We start from the raw sequence: 23,291 nt of genomic DNA on the forward strand, positions 1-23,291 counted from the left end.
CATTCCAGTCAGCAGTGTTGTAGATCTCATACAAAATGGATGGAATTGTGAACAAACCCGGAAAAAAACAGTGAAATTCTGATCCATGCAATACTAAAGCATCTATAGTAGTGTAGGTCTTTATCTTTATGCTTTAAACTTTAAGATTTAAAAACAATATTTTTTTTCCCTTATTCCCACATAATATTAGAAAGAATCACATTTTTCTTATAATTGGCTCTACTTAAACAGTAATGATTAAGTCCAAGAATATCTCAGGATGACACAAAGAAGATATGGCAGAAATCTGCACCCAAGTTTCTGTTGTGTTACCTGGAGTTTTGACAAAGCTGCATTTTATTTTATATATACTGTATAAAAGTATTTGTATGTGCACTTATTCATGTCCTCACAGCCCCTTGCAACTGATCATAATCAATTAAATTTCAGTATTTCTCCTTAACCAGAGAAATTCATGGGATATTTGGCCCTTCTGGTGCCTCTTGCTTCCCCGCTGCATAACAACTTATTCTGGCCTGCAGATCTGAGCCGAACGCTGTGTACAAAAAACAGTGAGCGATACACTCGAACAGGCTTGCAAAGACTCCTGTCAGCCACCCACAGGGCATATGGCCAAGTACCAGCTCACCATGGCAACAGCTGATCCCGGAGAGGAGAGAGGAAGAGAAATGATCCATGAATAAAATAAACCAACAGTAGGCCGCTTAGCTCTCATGCATTCATGAAGATTCGGGTAAGTTCAACTTGTAACACCGCAGGAGCTTTTTATTCATTTACTTTAGCATAAATGTTTCATTCAAAGCACACTGACTGCAGTTATAGCAGCAGTTATAGTAACATATGCACTTTTGAAACTATGTCACACTGCAGTATCTCTGTTAATAGGTGAGATTTGACACTATAAACTACTATAAACACAACAGGTTAGTGCTGAGTTTATAGTGTCTAAAGCTGCTGCCATGTCGGTGCTGTGGCAGATTTGAAAGTACAACTCAATATTGATGTGCAGCTCAGCTGGTTTGTATTCAATACACACTGAGTTCTACATGTATTTATTTTTTCAATCTCAGATTCACGAGACATGATTATTTAATCCTCCAAACAGAAGAAAAACAACACATTACAAGAGAGGTCCTCGGTTAGGGTAAACTAATCTTGCATAACTGGCTTGATAAGTCAAGCAGAAAGATCCTGATTTGTTCAGTGTAATGTGCCCCCTGTTGCTTAATTCCAGTGTGTTCTGTTTAATAGTAATCCAACAGTCAAACACACACAAATCCAAGGCCATGCACACAGAACCTCATGCTCTCTGTCTGAATAGTAAGTTAGAGATTCATGAAGGTGTCTCTTGATTGTAGAGTGTAGATAGTCTTAGCTCTCCCAGTGTTCTTCACTTGGATAAACACTGTAAAGTTGGTTTTCTTAACCATGGAAATAATTCTGTCATCATCCACTTTAGTTGTCTTCTGTGGAACTTAACAAGGTTCCAAGTAGAGCTTCAACATGCAACAAGAAGAAATCTAAATCTGTGCAAAACTGTGGATTCATTGTCATTTTCTGTCAGGTAGTCACACCGTCATGACGTTCTGATTGCAAAGGCAAAAAAACATTCCCTTTTTGAACGCGGCCAGGTTGTTGAACTGCATAAGCAGGGTTTGTTTGTTTGTGAATTTATTTCAAACATGTAAACAATATACAGGTACATTTAGTAAAGAAAATTAGAGAAAAAATACTATACAAAATAAAGTCAGTACATTTCAATAGTGCCTCTGTTCGGATTCATTTACATGTCAAAAGGGAGTGGGAAGAAGTACACACTTATTTAATCCCACCCCTTTGCCATAAGTTATCAGTCAATATTTAGTCAGCTTCCTTACTTATATAATATGTAATAAAAAGTGAACAGATTTCTGATATACTATATACTATAATATCACATCATGAAATTTTGTAAATAGAGACATTCACTTAATTTCCCTTTCTTTATAGTTCAAGAAGATCATGTCTTTATAACTCTTTTTTAACTGTTTTATATTTGTTATATATTCAAACTGTTCCACAGTTTCACTCTATTCACAGAAACACAAATGCTTTTTCTTGTAGTACATACCTTCCCTGTTTTGAAGTTACAAAAAACCCTTAAATTGTTTGTGGTCCTCCATAAATTAGAACTTACTTCTTTCAAAAAAAACATACTCTGAATATTACCTGGTAGTTCTGTATTTTTTGCTTTGAATAGAATTTGTGCTGTTTGGAATTTCACTAGATCAGCAATTTTTAATATTTCATCCTGCAAAAATAGTGAGTTTGTATGTTCACTATAACCTGCATTGTGGATGATTCGAACTGCTTTTTTTTGAAGAGTAAAAAGTGAATGTAATGTGGTTTTATAGTTATTGCCCCAGACCTCTGCACAATAGCTTAAGTATGGTGAAACCAGTGAACAGTAGAGAATATGAAGTGATGTTCTGTCGAATACCTGCTTTGCATCGTTTAATATTGCAATGCTTTGTGATACTTTGGAATGAATACATATTATGTGAGCTCTCCAGTTAAGTTTTTCATCTATTATTACCCCCAGAAATGTATTTTCACTTACTCTTTCAATATCAACACCATTTATTTGAATCTTAGCATTTGTATTTGTACTATTTCCAAATTACATAATTTTAGCTTTATTCAAATTTAACGATAATTTGTTTTTATGAAGCCAGAACTTCACTTTACTTATTTCATTAGTCATGTCATCCAATAAATTCTGCATATCATCACCAGAGCAAAATATGTTAGTATCGTCAGCAAAGAGAACCATTTTTAATACTTTGGACACTTTACAAATGTCATTAATCTATAAGTTGAAGAATTTTGGGCCCAAAACTGACCCTTGGGGTACACCACAAGCAACCACCATTTAATTTCACAAACTGCTTCCTGTCACTTAAATAACTCCGGACCCAATTTAAAACTAACCCTCTGACACATTAACGTTCCAGTTTTCTTATTAATATATCATGATCTAAAGCTGAAGCTCTACTTGGAACCTTAAGATCCAGCCATGCAAAATATGATTTTTTGCCTTTTTTCAAGTGGTCTTAAACTTTTGATCAGGATTGTACTTCTTCTTTAACTTTTGCAGCGGTTTCAAGGTGTCTAAAATCCCCGATATCTTTGACAACATCACACACATAAACGTACATCTACTATTATTTTTTTCTTTGTATATATGTAACGTGTTCCCTGTCTTGTTTGTGGGTTAAATCTTGGTTAGACGAATAAAATAAGAATTTCCTGTTTGTTTGTTTTTTAGAATAGAATAGAATAGAATAGAATAGAATAGAATTCAACTTTATTGTCATTGCACATGCACAGGTACAGGGCAACGAAATGCAGTTTGCATCCATCCAGAAGTGCTTTAGTGATATAGATATATTACAATATATATTAGCAATAATATAGATATGTGAGTATATTACAGAAATGGGTCTATTATGGCATGTTATAATGTACACGGTATGAATTGTAATTTGTAATTTGTAATTGTTTATTATTTGTTTGGCATATATAGGCCACCATACCACTGATTACCAAATCGCAAGCATTGTTCTGCCCACAACATTAGCGCTAAGAACGAATAGGTATTTTTCTGACCTGGAGACTACTGACACGTTCATCCGCGCTCACAATCGGTGCACGTCAACAGATGACGACACCTCAGCCAGTTCATTTATCGAGAAGACAGACATCCACAGAGAGCAGTCACCGCGTCTGGGGGAAGGACTGCACGATGTGGGCCGTGTTACCGCTACTGCTGCTCGGTCTGCTGCTACCCGGCTCACCTGTTTACGTTGTAGGTTATCAGGTGAGTGTTGCTTGATTTTCATGGAAAAACAGTCTTCCACAGCATAGGTCTATTTTACTCTTGCAGTTGTTTGTTTGGCCCTGTGTCCGTGTTTTCCAGAATGTTCTTTGTCAAAGATCAAATTATTTGCGTTAAATTATGAGGAAGTTTGAGCGACAATAACTTCCCCAATTGCTCACTATCTGTGCTCAACACACATCTCTTTCAATAACTTCTGCTTATTACTGCTTATTCAAGCTTATGCTGGACAGCAAGCCTTTGAATAGAAACATAAACACCTGTTACTCTGGGCTTCTTTTGTTGGTGAATTTCTAAGCATGATTGCATCCTTTTTCCAAGCTGTGCTGATTTATTGTGAAAAATGAAGCATCTGGCAATCATCAGCCATAATGACAAGATAAAGTGCATCAACAAAAGCGAATAGCTTAAAACAGAGCCATTTGGAACTGTAATGGCCCTCTGCGTTCATGTTTTTGAATATTGTGATACCCATTTTATATAGAGTCACATCTGCTGCATTGGTAATTTCACGTAAAGATTTCTGGCTGGGTGAGGGTAATTTGACAGCTAAAGTCCCTTTAACTGTTTGTCAGCAGAGTTCTCCTGTTGACACAGAGCTTGATGTTTACTGTAAGGAGCTCTGTTGCCCACACAACAACGCAGGTATGGAGGGGGAAGAAGGGGAAGTATTGCAGCTGTCCCTGATGCTGCTTATTTGGTTAAAGCTTCAGGATCAATTTGGGCAAACAAACTCCTCACATCTGTAGTGGATGGTCAGACTGTCGTGGTGATTGTTTATTTGGCCTTGACGGGGACGAAAAAGTAGCTGATAATGAGATTTTCCTATGTGTTGTTTTGTCCAAGTGAGACGCCCGATCCCGAAGATAGCCAGTACCATCACATAAGACTAATAAATATCTTCCTTACTAATGGCAAGTTCTATACCTGCAAATATTTGCCACTCATTATGCTTCTACTTATTGGCTGATTGCCTGTGATTAATTGTTTGCTATATTGGTCATTAGGTGAAAAAACATTTACCACAAGAACGCAAATGAAACATTGTCATTTTTCAGTCACTCACTGTGGCAGATCATTTAAAGGGTGACTGAACAAAAGGTTAAACACACCCCTCATAAACATTTGTGTGAGGTGAGAGGTTATGTCCACGTTAAGTCCAGCTTCACGTTTTTGTGTTTCAATATATATTGTGTGCTGTTTGGAAGTCTGAGAGTACATTGTGTTCTTCTTGAAGCAATTCATGTTCAGACTCTCTGTGTTCTTGCTCACCTTAACTGTATAAGCTGTTAGCAAGTTAAAGCAACCATAACTGCTTCGACCTTTTGTCTGTATCTGCAGCAATGCAACTCATCCGTGGAAGGCACCATTTACAAATACAGAGCAAAAACTCTAAATGGTAGTCAGACTGTGAACTTCAGTGACTATGCAGGCAAGGCTGTCCTCTTTGTCAACGTGGCTACATACTGAGGACTCACCAGTCAGTATGTGGGTAAGAGATGGCACAGGCAGCGTTGTTTTGTGCTGCAGTTAAAAAAGAACTAAAGAGGTGGGGGGAAAAGGTTTCTCCACCTGAACTCTTTTCTCTTCTTTCATCAGAACTGAATGCACTGTATGAGGAAATGAACCCACTTGGGTTAACTATTCTTGGCTTCCCCTGCAACCAGTTTGGAAAACAGGAACCAGGGCAAAGGCATGAAATCCTGCCAGGTTTAAAGTGAGAAATCTTTGTCTTTCACTGCACTTCAAGTCTGCCCCATAGAAAACACTGTTTAAAAAATACTCATGAATGAATTAGGGTCGATGAAGGTCATGGTTTTCCAGAGAACTCGATAGGATTTTGATGTGATAACATTAAATTCCCTAGTATTGAGTCGCACGCTTATCGCAAGGCCGTATATATGTGCTGTAAGGTGAGAAGCTTTAAAGCAGCATGTAGACAGGAATGTGCAATAACGGTAAATCCTCTGTCAATCAACAAAACTTCATTAAAGCATGAAAGCATCTTTTGGCAGTTTCTGTTCGAGAGTCTCTGCAGCACACCCAGAACGTATGTCTCAGATTGCATCAGTCATCACAGATCCATAGCAAAGCCTTTGCAATACACTATGTGGCTTTACTCGGCTTGTAGGGAATCTAGGGCAGCTGCCAAGCAGTAAAGTACTCAGGGGCATGTCCACTGATAGGATGTCCTTTTTCTGGATTCCAGATACGTTAGGCCTGGCAATGGATTCGTTCCAAACTTCCTGCTGTTTGAGAAAGGTGATGTGAATGGGAAAAATGAGCAAGAGGTTTATACTTTCCTTAAGGTAAGAAACTGTGTGTGAAATTCAGTTGAGTCTTTGTAAGTTGAAACTTACATTTAAATTTTGTATTTTACATGTTATTAAACTATTTTTTTCCAAGTATATTATGAATGCTACTGTCTGCTCTCAATGCTTAGACTCTTTACATGTGTTTAGTTATATTCTGTGGGGAAAATAATTATTTGATACCCTGCTGAATTCATAAGCTTTCTAATTTTAGCATTTTCATTTTAATGGAGAAAGACAGAATATCAACCAACAAATCCAGAAAAAAACACATTAAATAAAAGCTGTACATTGATTTGCATATCATTGAGCGGATAAGTATTTTATCCATAAGTAAACCACGACTTACTACTTGGTTAAGGAACCTTGTTTGCCATGGTAAGCTGTTTCTTGTAGTTGGTCACTGGCTCATCTCAGGAGGGATTTTGGGCCACTCCGCTTTACAGAAACAAATCCTTTAGGTTTCTTGGCTGCCGCTTGGTAACTTGGTTTTTATTGGAAATCAAATACTTATTTCATTCAATGACATGCATTAATTCATTTCATTATTAAAATGAAACCAAATTAGAGACTGTTCATTTGTTTGGAAGAGAGTAAACTTAGAAATTCAGCAGGGGATCAAATAATTACTTGCCCCACTGTATTTGAAACAGACTGGATGCACTAGATATAATTCATGCCTTCATGAGCATTTATAAAGGCAGAGAAAACATATGGCCCTGAGCGGTGTTGTTCTGAGTCTTACTTAAAAGTTCTTTGTGCCACGCAGAGCTCTTGCCCCGCTGTCGGAGAAGACTTTGGTCCCATGTACGGCCGGTTGTTCTGGGAGCCTCTTAAGATTAGTGACATCAAGTGGAACTTTGAGAAGTTTCTGGTGGGAATGGATGGGAAGCCAGTGATGAGGTGGCAACCGACCACCAAAGTTTCTGTGGTGCGAGCTGACATCCGGAGATACCTGCTCGAACAATACACAAGGGATGTCTTTAATTAGATGTGATCGATCATTTAGTGTTGTCTGTCTAATGAATTAAGTGTAATCAGATGCAAATGATTAAAACTAAGGTAGCCTGAAAACGAGTAATGTTACAGTTTCTTGTACCGTGAAGATGGCATGTTGAATGAAGAGGAGGCTTGAAAACAGGAACTCTGTGGTGCCTCTTTGGAATCTGGGGTTTAGGCCAGCCTTTCAGTGCATTCAGGCTGCCCTGCAATCCCACAGCACCATGTCATCTTCCCATCTCAGGACTTGTTAACCATTACTGTCTAAATGTTAATTACTTTCAATAAATCATCAAGAATAACACGGTGTTGTGCAGTTTTTTGAGAAACAAACATGAGTGTTGTGTCACAGAAAGGTAAAAACGATGTACTCTGTGGAACAAGACACGGTAAGATACTAATGAGACATTTAGAATAGATTTATTAAGCCAGTCAAATACAAAAAGTCTCACATGTGCTTTTTTCCTACAGCAAAAAAAAAAAAGAGAAAAAAAGAAAAAAGGCTAAAAACCAGGAAAATACATCTGCCATAAATTACAGCATACCTTTCAAAGTGCAATTCTGTTAATATCTCAGCTCTAGCCCATCCTGATTTTGTTCCCTGTTGATATCTTGCTAGATAAAAGTAAGCCATTTCAAACCTTTTTTTTTTCTTTTTTTTTGAAGCCCTTCATCTGACTAGTCAAAATACACTATACTAAGTAATCGTAACTGGCATTCAGTTTAAACAGGCAAGGCTTGTTGATTTGGAGATCAGATTTAACTTTTTCCTAATAGTGTGACCTGGAGGTGTGGATCCGCTATCTGTTATTGCGACTTTGACTGCGTTAGAGCAGTTCACAGGTCAGTCGGCAAGGTGTGGGTTGCTGGTTGTTGAAGTGGATGGAAACAAAAAGTCGAGACATCCCGACAGAGGGTTTTATCCTCTGGGGTGGCTGTACTGCTGTAACTGGGTGTTTAACCACGGCCTACGAATTCTGATGAAAATCGTCCTCATTCTGCTCCTTGAGCTGAATTTGGATATTTTGTACTGCTAAGTACAACTCAGCGAGGTTATGTGACATAACAGGTATATGAGGACGCGGCTGCTGTAATCTCTTGGTACTGTGTTGGGGATATGCTGTGTGCAGTGGTACAGGATGCAGTGAGATGAGCATAAATATCGGAATGAGTGGTCAAATCAAGTCGAAGTGTTTAATGAGATTAGGTCCATCATCATGGGGGAGAAATTACCAAAAAAAAAAAAAAAAAAAATTGTGTATGTACTGCGTATTGTGTCTGATACAAACATACAATGTCAATAGCTACAATATATTGGGATTACACTAACAACATAGAAAGAACAGCATTACTAAAGACAATGATTTACACTTAGTCAATGCAACTATCAAAACAGCAGGTTATAAATAAATTATCAGTAATCACAATCATGTTTTTTTTGTTTTGTTTTTTTTTTTTGGCATGATACCATCAAAATTCATTTCCCAAAATTTTTGTATTTCAACAACAACTTTTGAACAGTTACACAGTTAGGGGACAGTTCTATAACATCGATGGTATTGAAAACCCTCAAATCAATTAACATTCACATTGTAAGCTCTATGATTCAGTGTACCTATATAATCATTCATGGCTGGAATGAGTATATGTAGTCTTAGTCTTACTGGGGAATGGCTTCCTGTGACCCTACAAGTAACAAACTACTTGTTACATACTTGCAGATAGACAATCACATAGGTATATTGTCTGGAAAACAAAACAAAAAATCTATGTTAATTATTCCAACCTATTTAACAAATGACTTAAAGTTGCCGATTTAAAAAAAAAAAAAAAAAAAAAAAAATTAAACAATATTTCATGTGTATATTCAGAATAGCGTCACAAATAGCCTTATAAAACGCAAGTATAAACAACATTACAATAGGATATCTACAGTTCAGTAGGAAAATTATAGATCAAATCACACCTTGTCAACTCAAAAACAAACTGATTTCATGCTACTACCCAGGCTCCTTTTAAGTGGGTACGGTGATGCTTTAGTGCTTTCCAGGGTCAATGTTCTGTCGCTCCCTTTTTCCAAATCCTGTTCCAGGTGCTCCTGTCGCTGCTGCTGCTGCTGCTGCCGCCGCTGACTGATCTACGGACACCAAAGTAACATATGAACATAAATAAGCCTTACCCCACTATAGTTTACACCTCTGAGCTGAAGAACTTTAAGCATAACTAATGACAAAATTTGGCTCATTGTTTTTCCACTACATTTTAAGAGTACATCTGTTTGAATACACACCATCATGTATTGTGCAATAGAAATAAATTACATATGACTGGTTGTATCTTACCTGCATTCTCTGGTGGTGGTCGTGAACTTTCTCCTACTGCTCTGGCCCCTCTCAACCCCCTCTCAGGTTGATTGAATGACAACTGCCAAGGAAAACCCTGATTTAAAAAACAAAACAAAAACAAAAACAGAACAATTCTGTTAAAATTTCTATTCTTACTCGTTGCAATCAGCAGCCCTTAAGTCTTTGCCATAACCTAATATTGGTTATTGAATGTAAGCGTGCTGCCCCCAGCAAGTAAGGGAAGTAGAGGTAAGAGAGAAATTGAAAAGAAAAAAAAAGAAAGCCTTGTTTCTTCAGTGAACCAGAGTCACTCCAGAGACAAAGACAGAGGGGCTTTAGAGCGCCCTTACCGGGGTAACGGGTTGGAAGTCTCGTACAGGGGGTGGTGCTGCGGCGGCTGCGGCTGCGGCACCTGCTGCATTGGGCATCCGGGGAGGGAAGTGTATGGGCCAACCTTCAAGGCCCTGCGGTCCCACCTGCACAAAGGGACCACAGTAGGGAGGGCTCAGCGGGCCGTTCACTGAGTCTGACGTGGGGTCTGAGGTACGTCTTTCCTGCTGCTGCCCCTACGAGGGATCACAAGTACACATGTGATCCCCAATCAGTGCTTTGTGGCTACTCTCAGCGAATGCAGCGGCCCTGTTGTGGCACGGGACGCTGCTGACCTTCAACCCTGCTGTGGTTCTGCCTCCCACTGAGGCGTGCCAGTGTTCACCTCGCTGCTCCCAAATGCACTGACCGAAACAAGCTAGCTGCAGTGAGGCTCTTGTGATTCGTTCGGCATGAACCTACTACAGTCAAGTCAATCTAGTCTTCCACCATTCTGTCACTAGGGGGCACTAGCCTGCAAGCCTATTGGCACTTTCTTTTCAGGAGCCACACTGAACAAATATTTCACCTACTCAGTGTGACAGCGCCCTTTAATCCACCATTTCAGTGTATATGTAACACTAGCAGTACCTGTTTGTGATGCTGCATCTGCAGTCTCTCCAGCTTACATCTCTCTGTACGCTCTCTCTGACACTCGTTCTGCGCCTGATGAAGCTGCGCCACACCAACAAGTACACAACAAGAAAAATAAAGCACCTCATATTAGGGCAGGTCAGCTAGAATAGCCACTAGCAGAAAAATGATACAAAAGCTAAAGCTTTCCTGGTCACATTATATACAGGGGGAAAAAATATATGTTACATGAGCACGATCTTACCTGATTGGTCAAATTAGTAATCTGACCCTGAAGTCTTTCAACTTGCCGCCTCAAGTCCTCTTTCTCTTCATTCATTCGCTCCCTGTCGCTCCTTTCTTTTCTGAAGTCCTCCTCAAAGATTTTTACCTGAAGTGCAAAGAAAGAAAAAGCAGCTGAAGGGAAATCCACACGTAACTGCAGGAGTGTGTGTAAATGTTCTGTTTATCTGACCTGTTCTTTAAGTACAGCAATTTGAGTGAGCAGCTCCTGTTTCTTAAAGTTGTTGGCCGCATCTGCAAAGTTGCCCTGGCCAGGAGGTTGTTGGGAGGATGAAGGTGAGTGTAGGTTTAAGGCTTCTTCTAAAGCCTGAATAAGACAAATCAATGTTACCCTGACAGAAACGTCCCTGCGCCCGATTACTCTTTTTGCATCTCTTCCACACTCACTCGGTTGAGGCGTTGGATCTCCTTCTCTTGGTACTCTCTCTGTTTGCTGAGGGGCACCAGCTGATCCTGCAAGTAGCGGATCTTCTGCTTCAGCTCGGCCGTCTCAGTGTTTAAACACTCCTTCTCCCCCTGGAACGAACGCGCACACACCCCATGGCTTTAAAAACACCTTTTCCACAGTCACTCTGTGCCCTGCTTTCGTTTAGACCAGTTTCACCTGGCCTTTTTCACATCTGTATTCTCACCTGGACATTTTCAATCTTGGACTTGGCCAGCAGCAGCTTCTTGTCATAGTCACGTTGCCTCTGCTCCCGCTCAGCCTCCAGCTCAAGCACAGTTTTCTGTGACTCGGCTAGCCGTTGTCTGAGGTCTGTGATCTGAGGAAAAGTGGCAATCTTTTAGTTTAGGAAATGATCACGCTGTTAAAGATCCATTTTTTTTTTATAAATTTCCATAAAGTGCCTAATAATAAATAAAACCGATTAAGTAATAACCCTCCGGTATTAGCTTCAGAAATGTTATCTAAATAGACAACTAAGCCATCAAATTCGCAAACACGCACTGCTGTTTTTGTGTAACATATGAACGAACCGAGTGACGCAAATGGATATATCTAGGGTTCTGTGGTTATAACCCAAAGCTGCACGGTGTCCCTGTCTGAACGAAGTGTGAATGTAGGTTTATACATAATTGTGGGTGTGCACAACATAGGTGTGTGAGTGTCAGTGTGAGAGTGTGTACGTCTGTGTGTCTCTGCTGCCCTCTGACTGCACCACAGCAGGAAGTCAGCGGGTACCGGAGAGGTAAGGGGAATTCTTACTGAAGTGTGACAGGCCTTGTGGTAAGCATGTTCAGATCGCAAGCTATTGCAAGATTGCACCTTTTCCACTGGACAAGCACATTTAAAAAAAAAAAGGAAAAAAAAGAAAAGAAAAGAAAGAACTAGACACATACACAGCTGCTTCTCTGTCAAGTCATAAACACAAACTTCAAAGTCCTGTTTGTTAAAGTTTTTTTCAAATTATAAAATGCTTTCCATCTGTCACTTCACCCATCATAGGTTTTTTTGCTTGTTTTTCTGTTAAATCACGATATTTTACCTAATTAATGTCACGATGCTCAGTGATCAGTAATATTTTTTCTTAGTTTGGCAAAACACTTGAAACTAACTTCAACCATCACTTGGAAAAAATGTTGCTACAGACACCAGAAGCAACTTTAATTCATAAAATAAGTAATTAAGACAATATTTGAACCCCACAGGTAACCAACCTTAGTTTCTTTATATGCTGAAATGAATACAGTGGAACTCTTTAGTTAAGTTTCAGCTTTTCATAGCATGTAATCCATTTTACACACAGATCACTGAGTGTGGTGTTATGGAGAGACACCCAATGAAATTTGTGACTGGTATCTCACTTGTACTGACACTTGTTAAATCACTCATACTGGGTACAAGTGATTTACTTTAAGTCCAACAGAGCATTTAACATCTCTTTGAACTAAATTGGACCAAACAGAGCTAACTGATGCAGGTGATTCAATATTTTGAAAATGTTAAAAGAAAAAAAAAGAAAAAAAAGAAAGAAAGGCCTGAAATTGAAAATAAGAAAAGAAATCTAAAAAAATTTAAAATTCTTTTAAGCAGTCAAGAGCACCGTAACGCCTTCCCACACCCGTCACAGCAGCTGTAAAGTCATTACTGTACCTTCTGCTCAAACTGTGACTTCATGGCGTTCCACTGAATGTCCCACTGCTTGTTCACCTCCAGCACCTGTAAGAAGCCAGAAAGCGAAACAAACACCACTGAACATGTAGGAAACAAAATACACAGACTTTCCCCTATGGCAAAAGAGGATGAGCAGTAAGTAAGAAAGTAAGCAAGCAAGACTCACATCCTTTCTCTGCTTCTCCAAAAGCTTGATCTTCTTTTCATACACCTCGACATCACAAGGTTTAGTTGGGGTTTTCTCTGCAGCTTTTCCACTCTGGGGGGTTGGGGGAACATAAAATATTCCTAAATCCACAACATTACTACATTACGCACGTTGTAAGAGGTCACGAGTGGGAAATTCTCAGTCACAAGATTACTGTATTGAGAATAATTTAATTAAAGGTCTTTAAAAAGAACACAGATTAAAAACTGGTTTAGGTAAAAAAAAAAAAAACTTCATAGAAATGTTTTAAATATGAAGCTACAGCAAATAATGTATGTATACAAATTTAAATAAATCAATTTTAATTAAACTGAAACTACCTTCTGCGGTGTGGTGGCCTCCATTTTGGGTCGGACAGCCGCAGATTCCTCCTTCACCGGCTCCTCTTTGGCCTCTGGAGTTTCAGCGTCAGGTGGCAACGCAGATGCTGCTGCCGCTGCTGCCGCTCCTGTGACCAACTCCTTAAGTTTCTGATTTTCCTGTCTACACCGGCATGAAAATGAAAATGATAGTGTTTGAGAACTAGGTCTCATTCTAAGACATGGCCGTCATCATGCTCCAGCTACTGGAGGCCTTCTGGGAAGAACCTACAACACCAGAAAGCCCTGGAGTAATCCCCTTCAGAAGTGAAAGCGCGCTGAATTGTTAACATCAAGGGCAAAGTAAAGATTAGGCGATAAATATTTTATTAACAGTAATGAGAATTTGACTCGAAATAAAATCAAACGATAAGAAGCAAAACAGTCCCACAAAAAAAAAGTTACAAAACAGATCAGAAGAAAAGAGAACAAGATGTCAGAGCGATAGTATTGTTTTATTTGTAGCACAGTCACATCAAAAGGAGAAACATTACCTCAGCTGTTCCAAGTCTCGATTCCTGATATGATGATCCTCTTCCATTTTCTTTCGAAGCTCATTGTTCTCTTGTCTGAGCTGCTCGCAGAGAGTCTATAAAGCCAAGAGAGGACAATATTAAACACCGTTCTGACATTTTCTTATTATCTGTACTCAATCATATATCCAGAAATGCCATCAACCCAGTGGCACAAAGATAAACTTATGTTGAGTTTTAAATTACATCGGAATGCAAGTCACGTGTAATAATCTAACAGATAAGGAAATGCCATCTGTTTTATCTGATAAATCAAGCTTTAGTTTCCTATTTTCATCCCATTAAATAACACTTTTGTTGCCCACAGGGTTTTGAGGAAAAATTAATGTTCCATGTAGTGAAAGTAGTGAGACTTTAAAAATATTTTATTGAATGTTTTAGAGGTTCTACACAGAGCACCAACTACGTGCAGCTTCATTTAATTTTTTTTTAAAGTTATTGAGTCTCCAGAATACTTGTTCTACCACAAAACACACTTAAATTACTCTTCAAGTTCTGAAACCACATCCGTCCGAACGAAGTATTATTGCATCTGTAGTTTTACTCTCGCGACCCGTCAAATCTCACACAAAAAAGCTTTTAAAGTCATCAAGTTATGCCGAGCGTGCCGTAGCAGTAGTATTTAGCGTGATAGTTTCGAGTTGCTATAACAAAATTCAGATTTTATATTTTTCTTTAACATGACTGATCATTGTATATACACTTGGTATGCTCTTGCACTATTACAACACTTATAAATCACTATTTATAATAAGCACTGTGGTGATTTGTCACATTTTTTTAGTTTTATGACACAGTAGTTGTGCGCAATACCTGTAGGAGGGAGGTCCTCTGTTCATTCTTTTGGACTTTCGAAGAAAGATGATGAAACTCCACAGCCATGCGGCCAAGGTGCGCTAACAGCTGGTTTGGGTTGGACTCCTCAGCAAATATGCTGAATGAGCTCTCAAGCCTCTTCAGCTGGCTTGCTAGCTCGATGTTCTCCTGAGGAAGGAGGGGAATTACTCCTACTGCTGACCCGGCCTGAAGATACCCACACAAGTAACCAGTCAGTCACCTGTTCTTCTCAAGCTGACTCAGTGAGCGTGTTCTCAATTACATCTCAATTATTTAAAACACCATTCTGTAAGAGTCATCGTTCTCTATGAAAGGGAGCAGCCGATTTGTATGAAAGGCAAACTAGTTGGTCCTGTTGGGTTTATTTTTACTCTCCACAGACTACAATTAGCTTTTCTACTTTCGCCAACATATATTTTAGATAGCAAGGTTGGCTAAATTTGTTAGAATATGTGACAGGCTGGCCACTAGCATAGGTTTTAACATGTTCACCTCAACACTGGCCTTGTGTCCTGTTAACACATCCCCTGGGATTTAGTATGTGAATGAATCAGCGGTGTAATTCTAGTCAGTGACAATCCTGGACTTTCCCCTGACTGACTCAGGCTGGAGCTACCAGTATTGAGTTTTTTGGTGAGTCAACACACCAAGGATGTATGTCCAATATTGAGGAAATGGCTAAAAAGAGGAATGATTAAATTTAACCTCACTAAACCGAAACCTATACAAAATAATATCCTTTTAAAGGGTAAAGAATAAATGCTAAAAATAACCATATGATTCAAATAGATTTGAGCTATTCATCTGGTACGTACTGTCAATGCCTCTGAAGTCTTTCCCTCCATATTCACCACCTCAAACTCTGAAATGGCATCCTATAAAAAAAATATACACACACACACAACTCGAACATGATCCCAAAAAACAACGACGAAGTGAACATTCTCCAGTCGGACGTTATATTTTAGGCCCTGATAATGCCTACATCTAGTCTTAAAATAATAACAGGGTCATTTCTACCTGAACAGAAAGCAGAAACAAATTATTTACATTGGGCTTCTCTGGCTGAAGAGTCTTTCCTAAACAGCTCGATTGCTCCTCCTTCTGCTCAGCTGTGGTATGTAAACAGGGTTTATTACCTGAAATACACCAAATGAATATTAATGGTAACAATCAGCCAAATGCTGGCCACACTGTAATAATCCAAAAATGTGAAGAAAAGTCTTCTTCGTTGCCTTTAAGTATGTGAAACCTACTTTGTGTCTCAGTTTGAATGGGCCCTCCCATACACAAACTGGCTGCGAAGCTGGACGATTTCAGGGCTTCGTTGTCTCTCACAAGTTCCTCCACTCGCTGTCGAAGCCTCGACGCCTCTGACTGAGACTCTTCCAGCAAATCACCTGCAGGTATTGGAGAGAGCTCGTCTCTATCTAGTAACACCTTCACTTAATCTTGCTTTGTTTCTACTGGCAAACCCTGTTGTCACTAAAAATATCAGCACAACAACAAACAACGTGTGACAGAAACTCTGTGAGAAAGTAAGGACTCGTTTAGTTAGTCACTGAGCCATTCACGTTGTTAGCATGTGAGTTTTTAACTGGATGACCAAAGCAGATTTTCAGGTTTCACTACATTTCACCATAATTGCTGAATGACACTTTAGGATATGATGCTACAACATCACATGTTGTCTTTGTGCCTATGTCAAATTTGTTTTAAATGACAAATGTGTTATTTAAAATGTCTGTTCAACTTTCTGCTGCTACAGAATTCAAGCTGAACAATCTCAACTTTCTGTGTAGAAAATTTTGGAAAAAACTTTATGAGCTTCCACTGTGACCAAGAAGCACATGGTAACTCGGCACTCTAACATCAGTAAAAGAAAGCCACCATCGAAGTTGGAAATCCAGTGGTATTACGGACATAATGAGCTGAAAAGAGCAGTCTAACTGAAGTAGATGTTCCATCTTACTGAGCTGAGGATGAAGATCGTGACCAAATTAAAGGTAGACTCGAAACAAAGGACACAACTCCCCTCACTCACTGACAAAATCCCATCACAGGAGATACTTGTAGGTGTGAACACAGCTCTACCTCTAGCTCTCCCGACTACCAATAGCACTAAAACCAATGAGCTTATATATGTCACTGCCACAATAATAAAAATATTGATCTACTTTTAGTCCAAGTAGGCTGGAGAAATAATGGAAGAACACCCGGGAGGAAGAAACGACAACACCAAAGCCAAGTGGCTGGTGGATCTATGAGCACCAACCTCACAGAAAAAGTGCCAATCAAGATCACAAAGGCAGACATCCAGCAACGAGCCTCAAGAATGAAGAGCTAGACAGCACCAAGACCTAAAATAATTGAAGATGATAGATGAAGAAGCTAACACACCATGGACACCTGGCAGCACAAATAAAAGGGACTGCTAACAGCAGGTACTCCTCCGCACTGGATAACAAAGGCCAGAACAATCTGAGCATGAAGGATCCCCCACAAGGGTACAACACCATCAAACTACAAGCCAGCCAATTACCTGCTTAACATGGAAGATCAACTCAGGGTCTCATGAACTAGGCTGAGTGGCCACATGAGTCAATATATGACACATGCAGATCAGAAGAGCACTGGAAATAACAGCACTGGGTCCAAGGACCCACGTTGAAGGCTGTGCAAAGGAGCCCCGGAGACTATGTAGTGCATTGTCGACACAATCAAGAGGCTGGGATAGTGTACAGGAACATCTGTGCTACATATGGAATAAAAAGCCACACTTCTTGATGGGAGATACAGCCAAGGATGGGTGAGAACAACAAGCCTAAGGTCCTACGGGACTTCAAGTTCTAGACAGTCATGTGGCTGCTAACCATAGTGGTGGATGACAAAGAGCAGAAAAAGCCTCGTCTATCACAATGCAGCAGTGATAGACATGGTAATCCCAGTGGTGAGCACAATCTGAAAGCGAGTTCACAAGAAAACAAAAAAGTACCAGTGGCTGAAAGAAAAACTGGAGCAGTGTGGTAACAGGAGCATTAGGAGCTGTAACCCCAAGATTGGAAGAATGGCTCCAGCAGATTCCAGGCACAATGTCAGAGGTCGCTGTCCAGAGGAGTGCAATCCTAGATACTGCACAGAACTCTCAAACTTCCAAGCCTCTGGTAAAGGATCACCACACCCCCAGGAGTTGAAAAGGACTGACACACAAACAGACGCACACGGCCTTAACTTCAACTTGAGATAACTAGTCTTTAGAAACATACCTAAGCTCTTAAGTCCCTTCATCCGTTCTCTCAGCATGCTGTTCTCCTCCAGCAGCTGCCGATAGCTGCTCCCTCCTCCAGCCTCATCCCTGGCCTTGACCTCACTCCCACCCGGATCATAGATGCGGTACGGTCCTTTCCCCTCCATTGCAGTTGCTCACTTCCTACACATCGTCCTCTGAACTGTGGAAAGAAGACACAAACTGGTATTTTTAACTTAACAAAAATATCAGAAGCTACGCAGCAGGAGACACAAGAACACACAGAAGAAGTCAGGAGTAGCTGACCTTTACAGAAAACAAAGAGTTTTCTAACAGGCTGAAAAAGTAAACAACTGGAAAAAGAAATCTTGGCAATTTTTACATTGTGAGGTTATATTTAAGTTCCGACTTAAAATTGTGTCAGTGACATAGGTGATTTGAAAGTATAACAGGTACACCACAAGATCACCAAATACGCTCGTACTCTCTCTCAAAGTTGAACACTTGAACATAAGATAAAGTTTTATAACAGGAGCTCGAAAGTAAAAGCAAATATGCTCAAATGACATTAATACCACCCGCTTTTTGTTTTATACTATACAGCGTGACACTAACGACCTGTTTCTAAGTTATCATTTCTAACAGGACGACTGTAGACTATGAGCGAAACGTTGGACGGAAAATAAAAATCCTCCGACGACTTTGAGAGGACAAATGCTGTACTATGAACCCTGACAGAGTCGGACATATGGCAAAAATGTGTTAGCTATGGTGATAGCATATTATGACAACTACAACGTTCTTATCCTGGGAAAAAGGGAACAAAAGCAGAGCAAAAAAATAACAAAACAAAACAAAATGTAATGCAAATCCAAGTAACACACATCTATCCAGGAGACCAGGCTCAAATACACCACAATCTAGCAAATGACAGCTACCTTGATTGGCTGAAGAAAGCTAATATTAGTTTTCGCTGTTGTCATGCAAATTGCTAGCAACATCCTCGTTAGCTGTCGGCTAGCTAACACTAGATGACTGTGCGGGAAACGAAGGTGCTAAACTCCCCTTATTTTTCCTCTACAGAGACTGTAATCGATTCGGTAAATCGCTGGAAACGCGGAGATAAACGCCAAGCCAAAACAACAAAGAGGTGGCTTTTTTTGCTCGGTACCTTTCAGCTCGCAGTGGCCTCTCGTCTGCCCAGACATGTATTGCGGAAGTGGTCTACTGAGTCTATGCTGTAACCTGGGAAATTCCACCTCGCAACGTTTGGTAAACAGCGATGATTGACAGCAACGTGGCCAATCGCAGCTCGGCTCTATCAGAGGGGCACCAACAGGAGCAGCTGACCTTAATGTAAACACTGGAGCAAACGCTCTACATGTATTCTAACCGTGGCGGTATTACCAGAATTGCCAAACCTGTTCACATGATCTACTTTTAGGCACCAATATCCATATATGGCAAAATAGTGAATGATGCAATAATTCGATGGTAAGTAAGACTCATAATAATAATAATAATAATAATAATAATTTTTAAATCCCCTATATTTTCTCTTGAATTTTAATCATTTTAATTATATTTCGTATTAACATTATTATTGTTTTTACTGTGTACTCACTGAACCCCGACTACCACTCCCATCCCCCCAAAGTCATGAGACAAACCCCGACCTTTTTCACTCAGTGACTTTTTCCCTCATTGATAAATTCAGAGATGGAGCTGGTGGGGGTTTCTGTGATTGCATCACATATTTCCTCTGAACTGAGAGGGCAATACGTTTTAGTTCGAGTTACGCAGATTTTTTTTTAAGCTGAACTAAATTATTGTTAAGAGATGTGTAATGATGAGTTTAGAGCTGGAAGAAAACTTGTTATTCCATCCACATTTTTATGCAAATGAAACACTGGATAAATTAAACATTTGTTTACATTTTTAAAAAAATGAGCAAATCGTAAATGTGGTTAAAAAATACATTTTAAAAAAGTAGTTTCCTGAAAAACGTTCAAACACACTGTGTTTTGTCTATTTCCTGATTAACTATCTAGTTGATCAAGAAATTGATTAGTTTTAACTGTGATATAACAAATAAAATGAAGATGAACTATATGTTTTATAAATAAGTTGAATAACTGACTTTTATGTTTTTTGAGCTTGTATAAGAGTTCAGCCTGTGAGATGTGAATATTACAGTAGTTATATTCTTTTTTCCCCAGTCCATTAATATGAGGTATTAAGAGTGCACACTGTACCTATAACACAATCAACCCCAAATATTAGTTTTTTCAGTGCTGACCTAACTCTTTTTAATTAACCGTCCACTTGAGTTATATCTGTGTTGTCCCAGGAAAGGAGGAACACCCATATATTGTTAGACAAGGAAAACGTGTACAGTGCAAAATTAACAGACTCATCATTTATTGGATGGAACTTTTACTTAAAACTGTGTTTCTCACACATTGCTCACTGTATTTGACCAGAACTGTCCCAATTTTATTGAAGACCCCCCCAAGAAGGCTAAAATTAATCACTTGGAGCAATAGTGACATCTTGTGGGAATTAACGAACAGATAATCTGCGGTTATGTTTCTTCCTCAGGGAGTAATTTACGTTGTTCCTCTGGTAGCTGGAAACACAAAGTGTGATACTTGATCATTCAGCTTGTGGCTACACACAATCACACTGAACCACACAAGGATATTCCCGGCTAAGAAGCCTCCTGCGTAATTTGTAATAAAAATCTTACACAAATAACAAGTAAAACTGCCATACATGACATAATTTATACCAAACCTCATCTAATCTTATACTTGTGTTTAGCTTTTCTATTATTGTTACTTCCTGTCATGTAAAAACTCTACTGGTGTGTTACTGACTTAGTGTTAAAACTGCTTTAACAGAGAAATCAGCTTGACTTTCAATAGAATTTCCTTTTACTCATTGATGTCTTTGACTTAACTTCTCTGACAGAAAATCTTACTGTAAAGAAAGAGAATAAGTGAGAAAACAAGAGACAGTGGGTGGACAGCATGTGATTTAAGACAACACGCCTTATTTGAAAATCCTTTCACAAATCAGCTATAAATGCCCTTTTCAAGTCAAGTGAAAAATCACATGCTTCAACTAAAGCCACGTACAACAATGAAACAATAGGCATACGCACATATGCACACACAAAGGGTATCTATCCCTTTGGCCATAAAAGTCTGGTAAAAATGTGTGACTGTGGTCCCCAGAGAGCCATTTAGTGTCTACAGGAAAAAGCAACAGCACAGCTCATGTGGCTGTCACACACACAGAAGTTGTTTTTTCCTCATTCCTGTGCCTGCCAACATTTACATTGCCCATATTTTTTTTTGGTGCAAAGTGTTTCCACTTCGGGCTGCTGTGGTGTGCAGAAATGATAAACAGGCTGATGACTCTGAGACTGCCAGAAGAAAACAAAAACTACAGGCCTGAGGATACAGGAAATGTCACCATCATTCAGTCTTGCTGGGTGACAAACTGCACACTTTTTCTTATGCTCCCACCAACATTTGACAATATTTTAAAGCACTGCACAAAGCTAGCAGAATGAACACATGGTATGTTTGTTTGTTTGTTTTTTTTAAATGAGCAATCCTCAAATTTGAGCCCTTCTCTAAACCCTTTTTGTCTGTAGCACAGAGTAGGCACCTCACCCTGCTGAGACAGGGACGCTTTCTCATCTCCCAGCAGTGGAAATTAGCAGCTGATAGTCATTAGTTCTGTGCTACTTAATACAAAAAGTCCTTTTGTTAGCCGAGTAGTGACCAGCCATCGTTCTCGAGGCATTAAATCAGGGACATTATTGCTGCTGAGACTATCGCAATGCAAAAAAACCTCAAAAATTGGGCTACATGTCACTGGCAACAGATACAAATGTATTTTAACATTTTACAGGTTACTTACATCAATTTTAGTTAAAAAAAAAAGTTGTAGACTTTATAAAATCCAAGACTTTGTATTAGCTTGACAAATACAGTTCGTCTAGGCCTGTGTGTAATGGATACTAACAGATTTTTTTTATGATAGTGAGTAAATCAGTTTTAAAGTATAATTTGAGTTCTTTTATCTTCAGTTTTTATAATCCACAACATATTGAAAACTGTTTTTAAATGGAAAAAACAAACGCAAAACAAGTTTTGAGAGTAATGATAATATACACTGTGGTCAGTATATACAACAGATTTTTATACAATATTTATCACAAATCTCTTCTTTTCTAGCGTGATGCATGTTTTCACTGTTCCATTTGCCCAAAACATTCTGTTGCAAACAAAGGGCAGCCTATAACTGAGAACAAAAACTGACCCACCCAAAACTATATTTTAAAAAAATCACATATCTATAAATATTCACACATCTAAAATATTCTTTACTTACATTTCAAATGTTAAAACAAATAAACAACAACTCACCCACACATTTAGCTCGTATCGGAGAGGCACTTTTTAAGGAAACTGGTGAATTGGGGGAAGCGATTTTACTGTGAGACTTGGGGAATTCCCATAACCCATAAAATGGCCTGATACTGAAGGCTCAGAACCTGGTGTGTGTCCAACTGTTTGGCCTGCCTTTGCCAACACATGAATGGAAAGCTGTATACATTTAAATCATTTATGTGCAGCAGCTTGCAGTTTGCAGCACATGCACGTGCTTCATATAAGGATGCATGGCAAAAAACCTACAATACTGAATGATACAAAAGAGCCACTGGGCACATAATGTGACAAGTATAACAGAGAAAAATGCAAAGACAACTTATTCTAGTGTGTATGCACAGTGTGGTAGGCCTACATGCAGAACAGTGCTTGGCTTGTTTGCATGAAGGAACCACAGTTATGAAAACTATAACAACATGAAGTCAACGGCTAAAGCAATATCTTCGACTCCCTCTGAGAACTGAGCACCTTTGAAATATGTAAACTTGAATCTGTTTAATTTATGCAGTACGAGCTCATCGTTGCTACAGCAAAAAAAAAAAAAAAAAAAAAATCCCCCGTTATCAAAAGGGAAATTCAAGAACAGTGTATGTATTGACATTAACAAAGTGTTATTGCAGTAATCTCTTAATCTCCTGTAATTATGATCAAATAGAGCAATTTCAAGTTGGGTGTGCCACTGAGAGCAGCAAGAGCTGCAGACTGCCTTGGATTTGGCGTACTGCAGGGGATTTCCTCGCCACATCT

The 23,291-nt window shown here is 39.2% G+C and overlaps 2 protein-coding genes across 11 annotated transcripts; one reads left to right on the forward strand and one right to left on the reverse strand.

Annotated features, from left to right (window-relative positions):
* The first annotated feature begins 3,568 nt into the window (after positions 1-3,568).
* gpx3 (glutathione peroxidase 3) lies at positions 3,569-7,490 on the forward strand. The gene is made up of 5 exons (XM_026189706.1): positions 3,569-3,859; positions 5,219-5,369; positions 5,477-5,594; positions 6,087-6,186; positions 6,959-7,490. Exons 1-5 carry the CDS (start codon positions 3,701-3,703, stop codon positions 7,178-7,180), a joined length of 750 nt encoding a protein of 249 aa, XP_026045491.1. The 5' UTR covers positions 3,569-3,700; the 3' UTR covers positions 7,181-7,490.
* An 878-nt stretch (positions 7,491-8,368) lies between these two features.
* On the reverse strand, positions 8,369-22,690 carry tnip1 (TNFAIP3 interacting protein 1). 10 transcript variants are annotated; one of them, XM_026189643.2, is made up of 18 exons: positions 22,521-22,690; positions 18,098-18,280; positions 16,088-16,231; positions 15,882-15,970; positions 15,647-15,706; positions 14,808-15,017; positions 13,956-14,050; positions 13,423-13,585; positions 13,061-13,153; positions 12,874-12,939; positions 11,411-11,542; positions 11,166-11,294; positions 10,951-11,085; positions 10,741-10,866; positions 10,494-10,577; positions 9,884-10,099; positions 9,531-9,627; positions 8,369-9,325 (listed from the first exon to the last, which is right to left on the reverse strand). In XM_026189643.2, exons 2-18 carry the CDS (start codon positions 18,243-18,245, stop codon positions 9,225-9,227), a joined length of 2,088 nt encoding a protein of 695 aa, XP_026045428.1. In that variant the 5' UTR covers positions 18,246-18,280; positions 22,521-22,690; the 3' UTR covers positions 8,369-9,224. The 10 variants fall into 10 exon arrangements, with proteins under 10 accessions (XP_026045428.1, XP_080162829.1, XP_026045439.1 ...); XM_080306703.1 differs by having other exon boundaries at positions 14,808-14,978; positions 22,521-22,584; XM_026189654.2 differs by lacking the exon at positions 22,521-22,690 and adding an exon at positions 19,250-19,389 and having other exon boundaries at positions 14,808-14,978.
* Between the last annotated feature and the right edge of the window lie 601 nt (positions 22,691-23,291).

The sequence above is a fragment of the Astatotilapia calliptera genome, chromosome 2 (genome assembly GCF_964374335.1).
Source record: "Astatotilapia calliptera chromosome 2, fAstCal68.1, whole genome shotgun sequence".
Classification (NCBI taxonomy): Eukaryota; Metazoa; Chordata; class Actinopteri; order Cichliformes; family Cichlidae; genus Astatotilapia; species Astatotilapia calliptera.

Bases quoted from the DNA above. Each gene is read 5' to 3' on its own strand.
- tnip1 (XM_026189643.2), bottom strand. From the start codon at position 18,245: ATGGAGGGGAAAGGACCGTACCGCATCTATGATCCGGGTGGGAGTGAG. The intron at 10,867-10,950 runs GTCAGATAAACA...TTTGCACTTCAG, and splicing joins TTGCTGTACTTAAAGAACAG to GTAAAAATCTTTGAGGAGGA. The intron at 9,326-9,530 runs GTAAGATACAAC...TGGTGTCCGTAG, and splicing joins ACCACCACCAGAGAATGCAG to ATCAGTCAGCGGCGGCAGCA.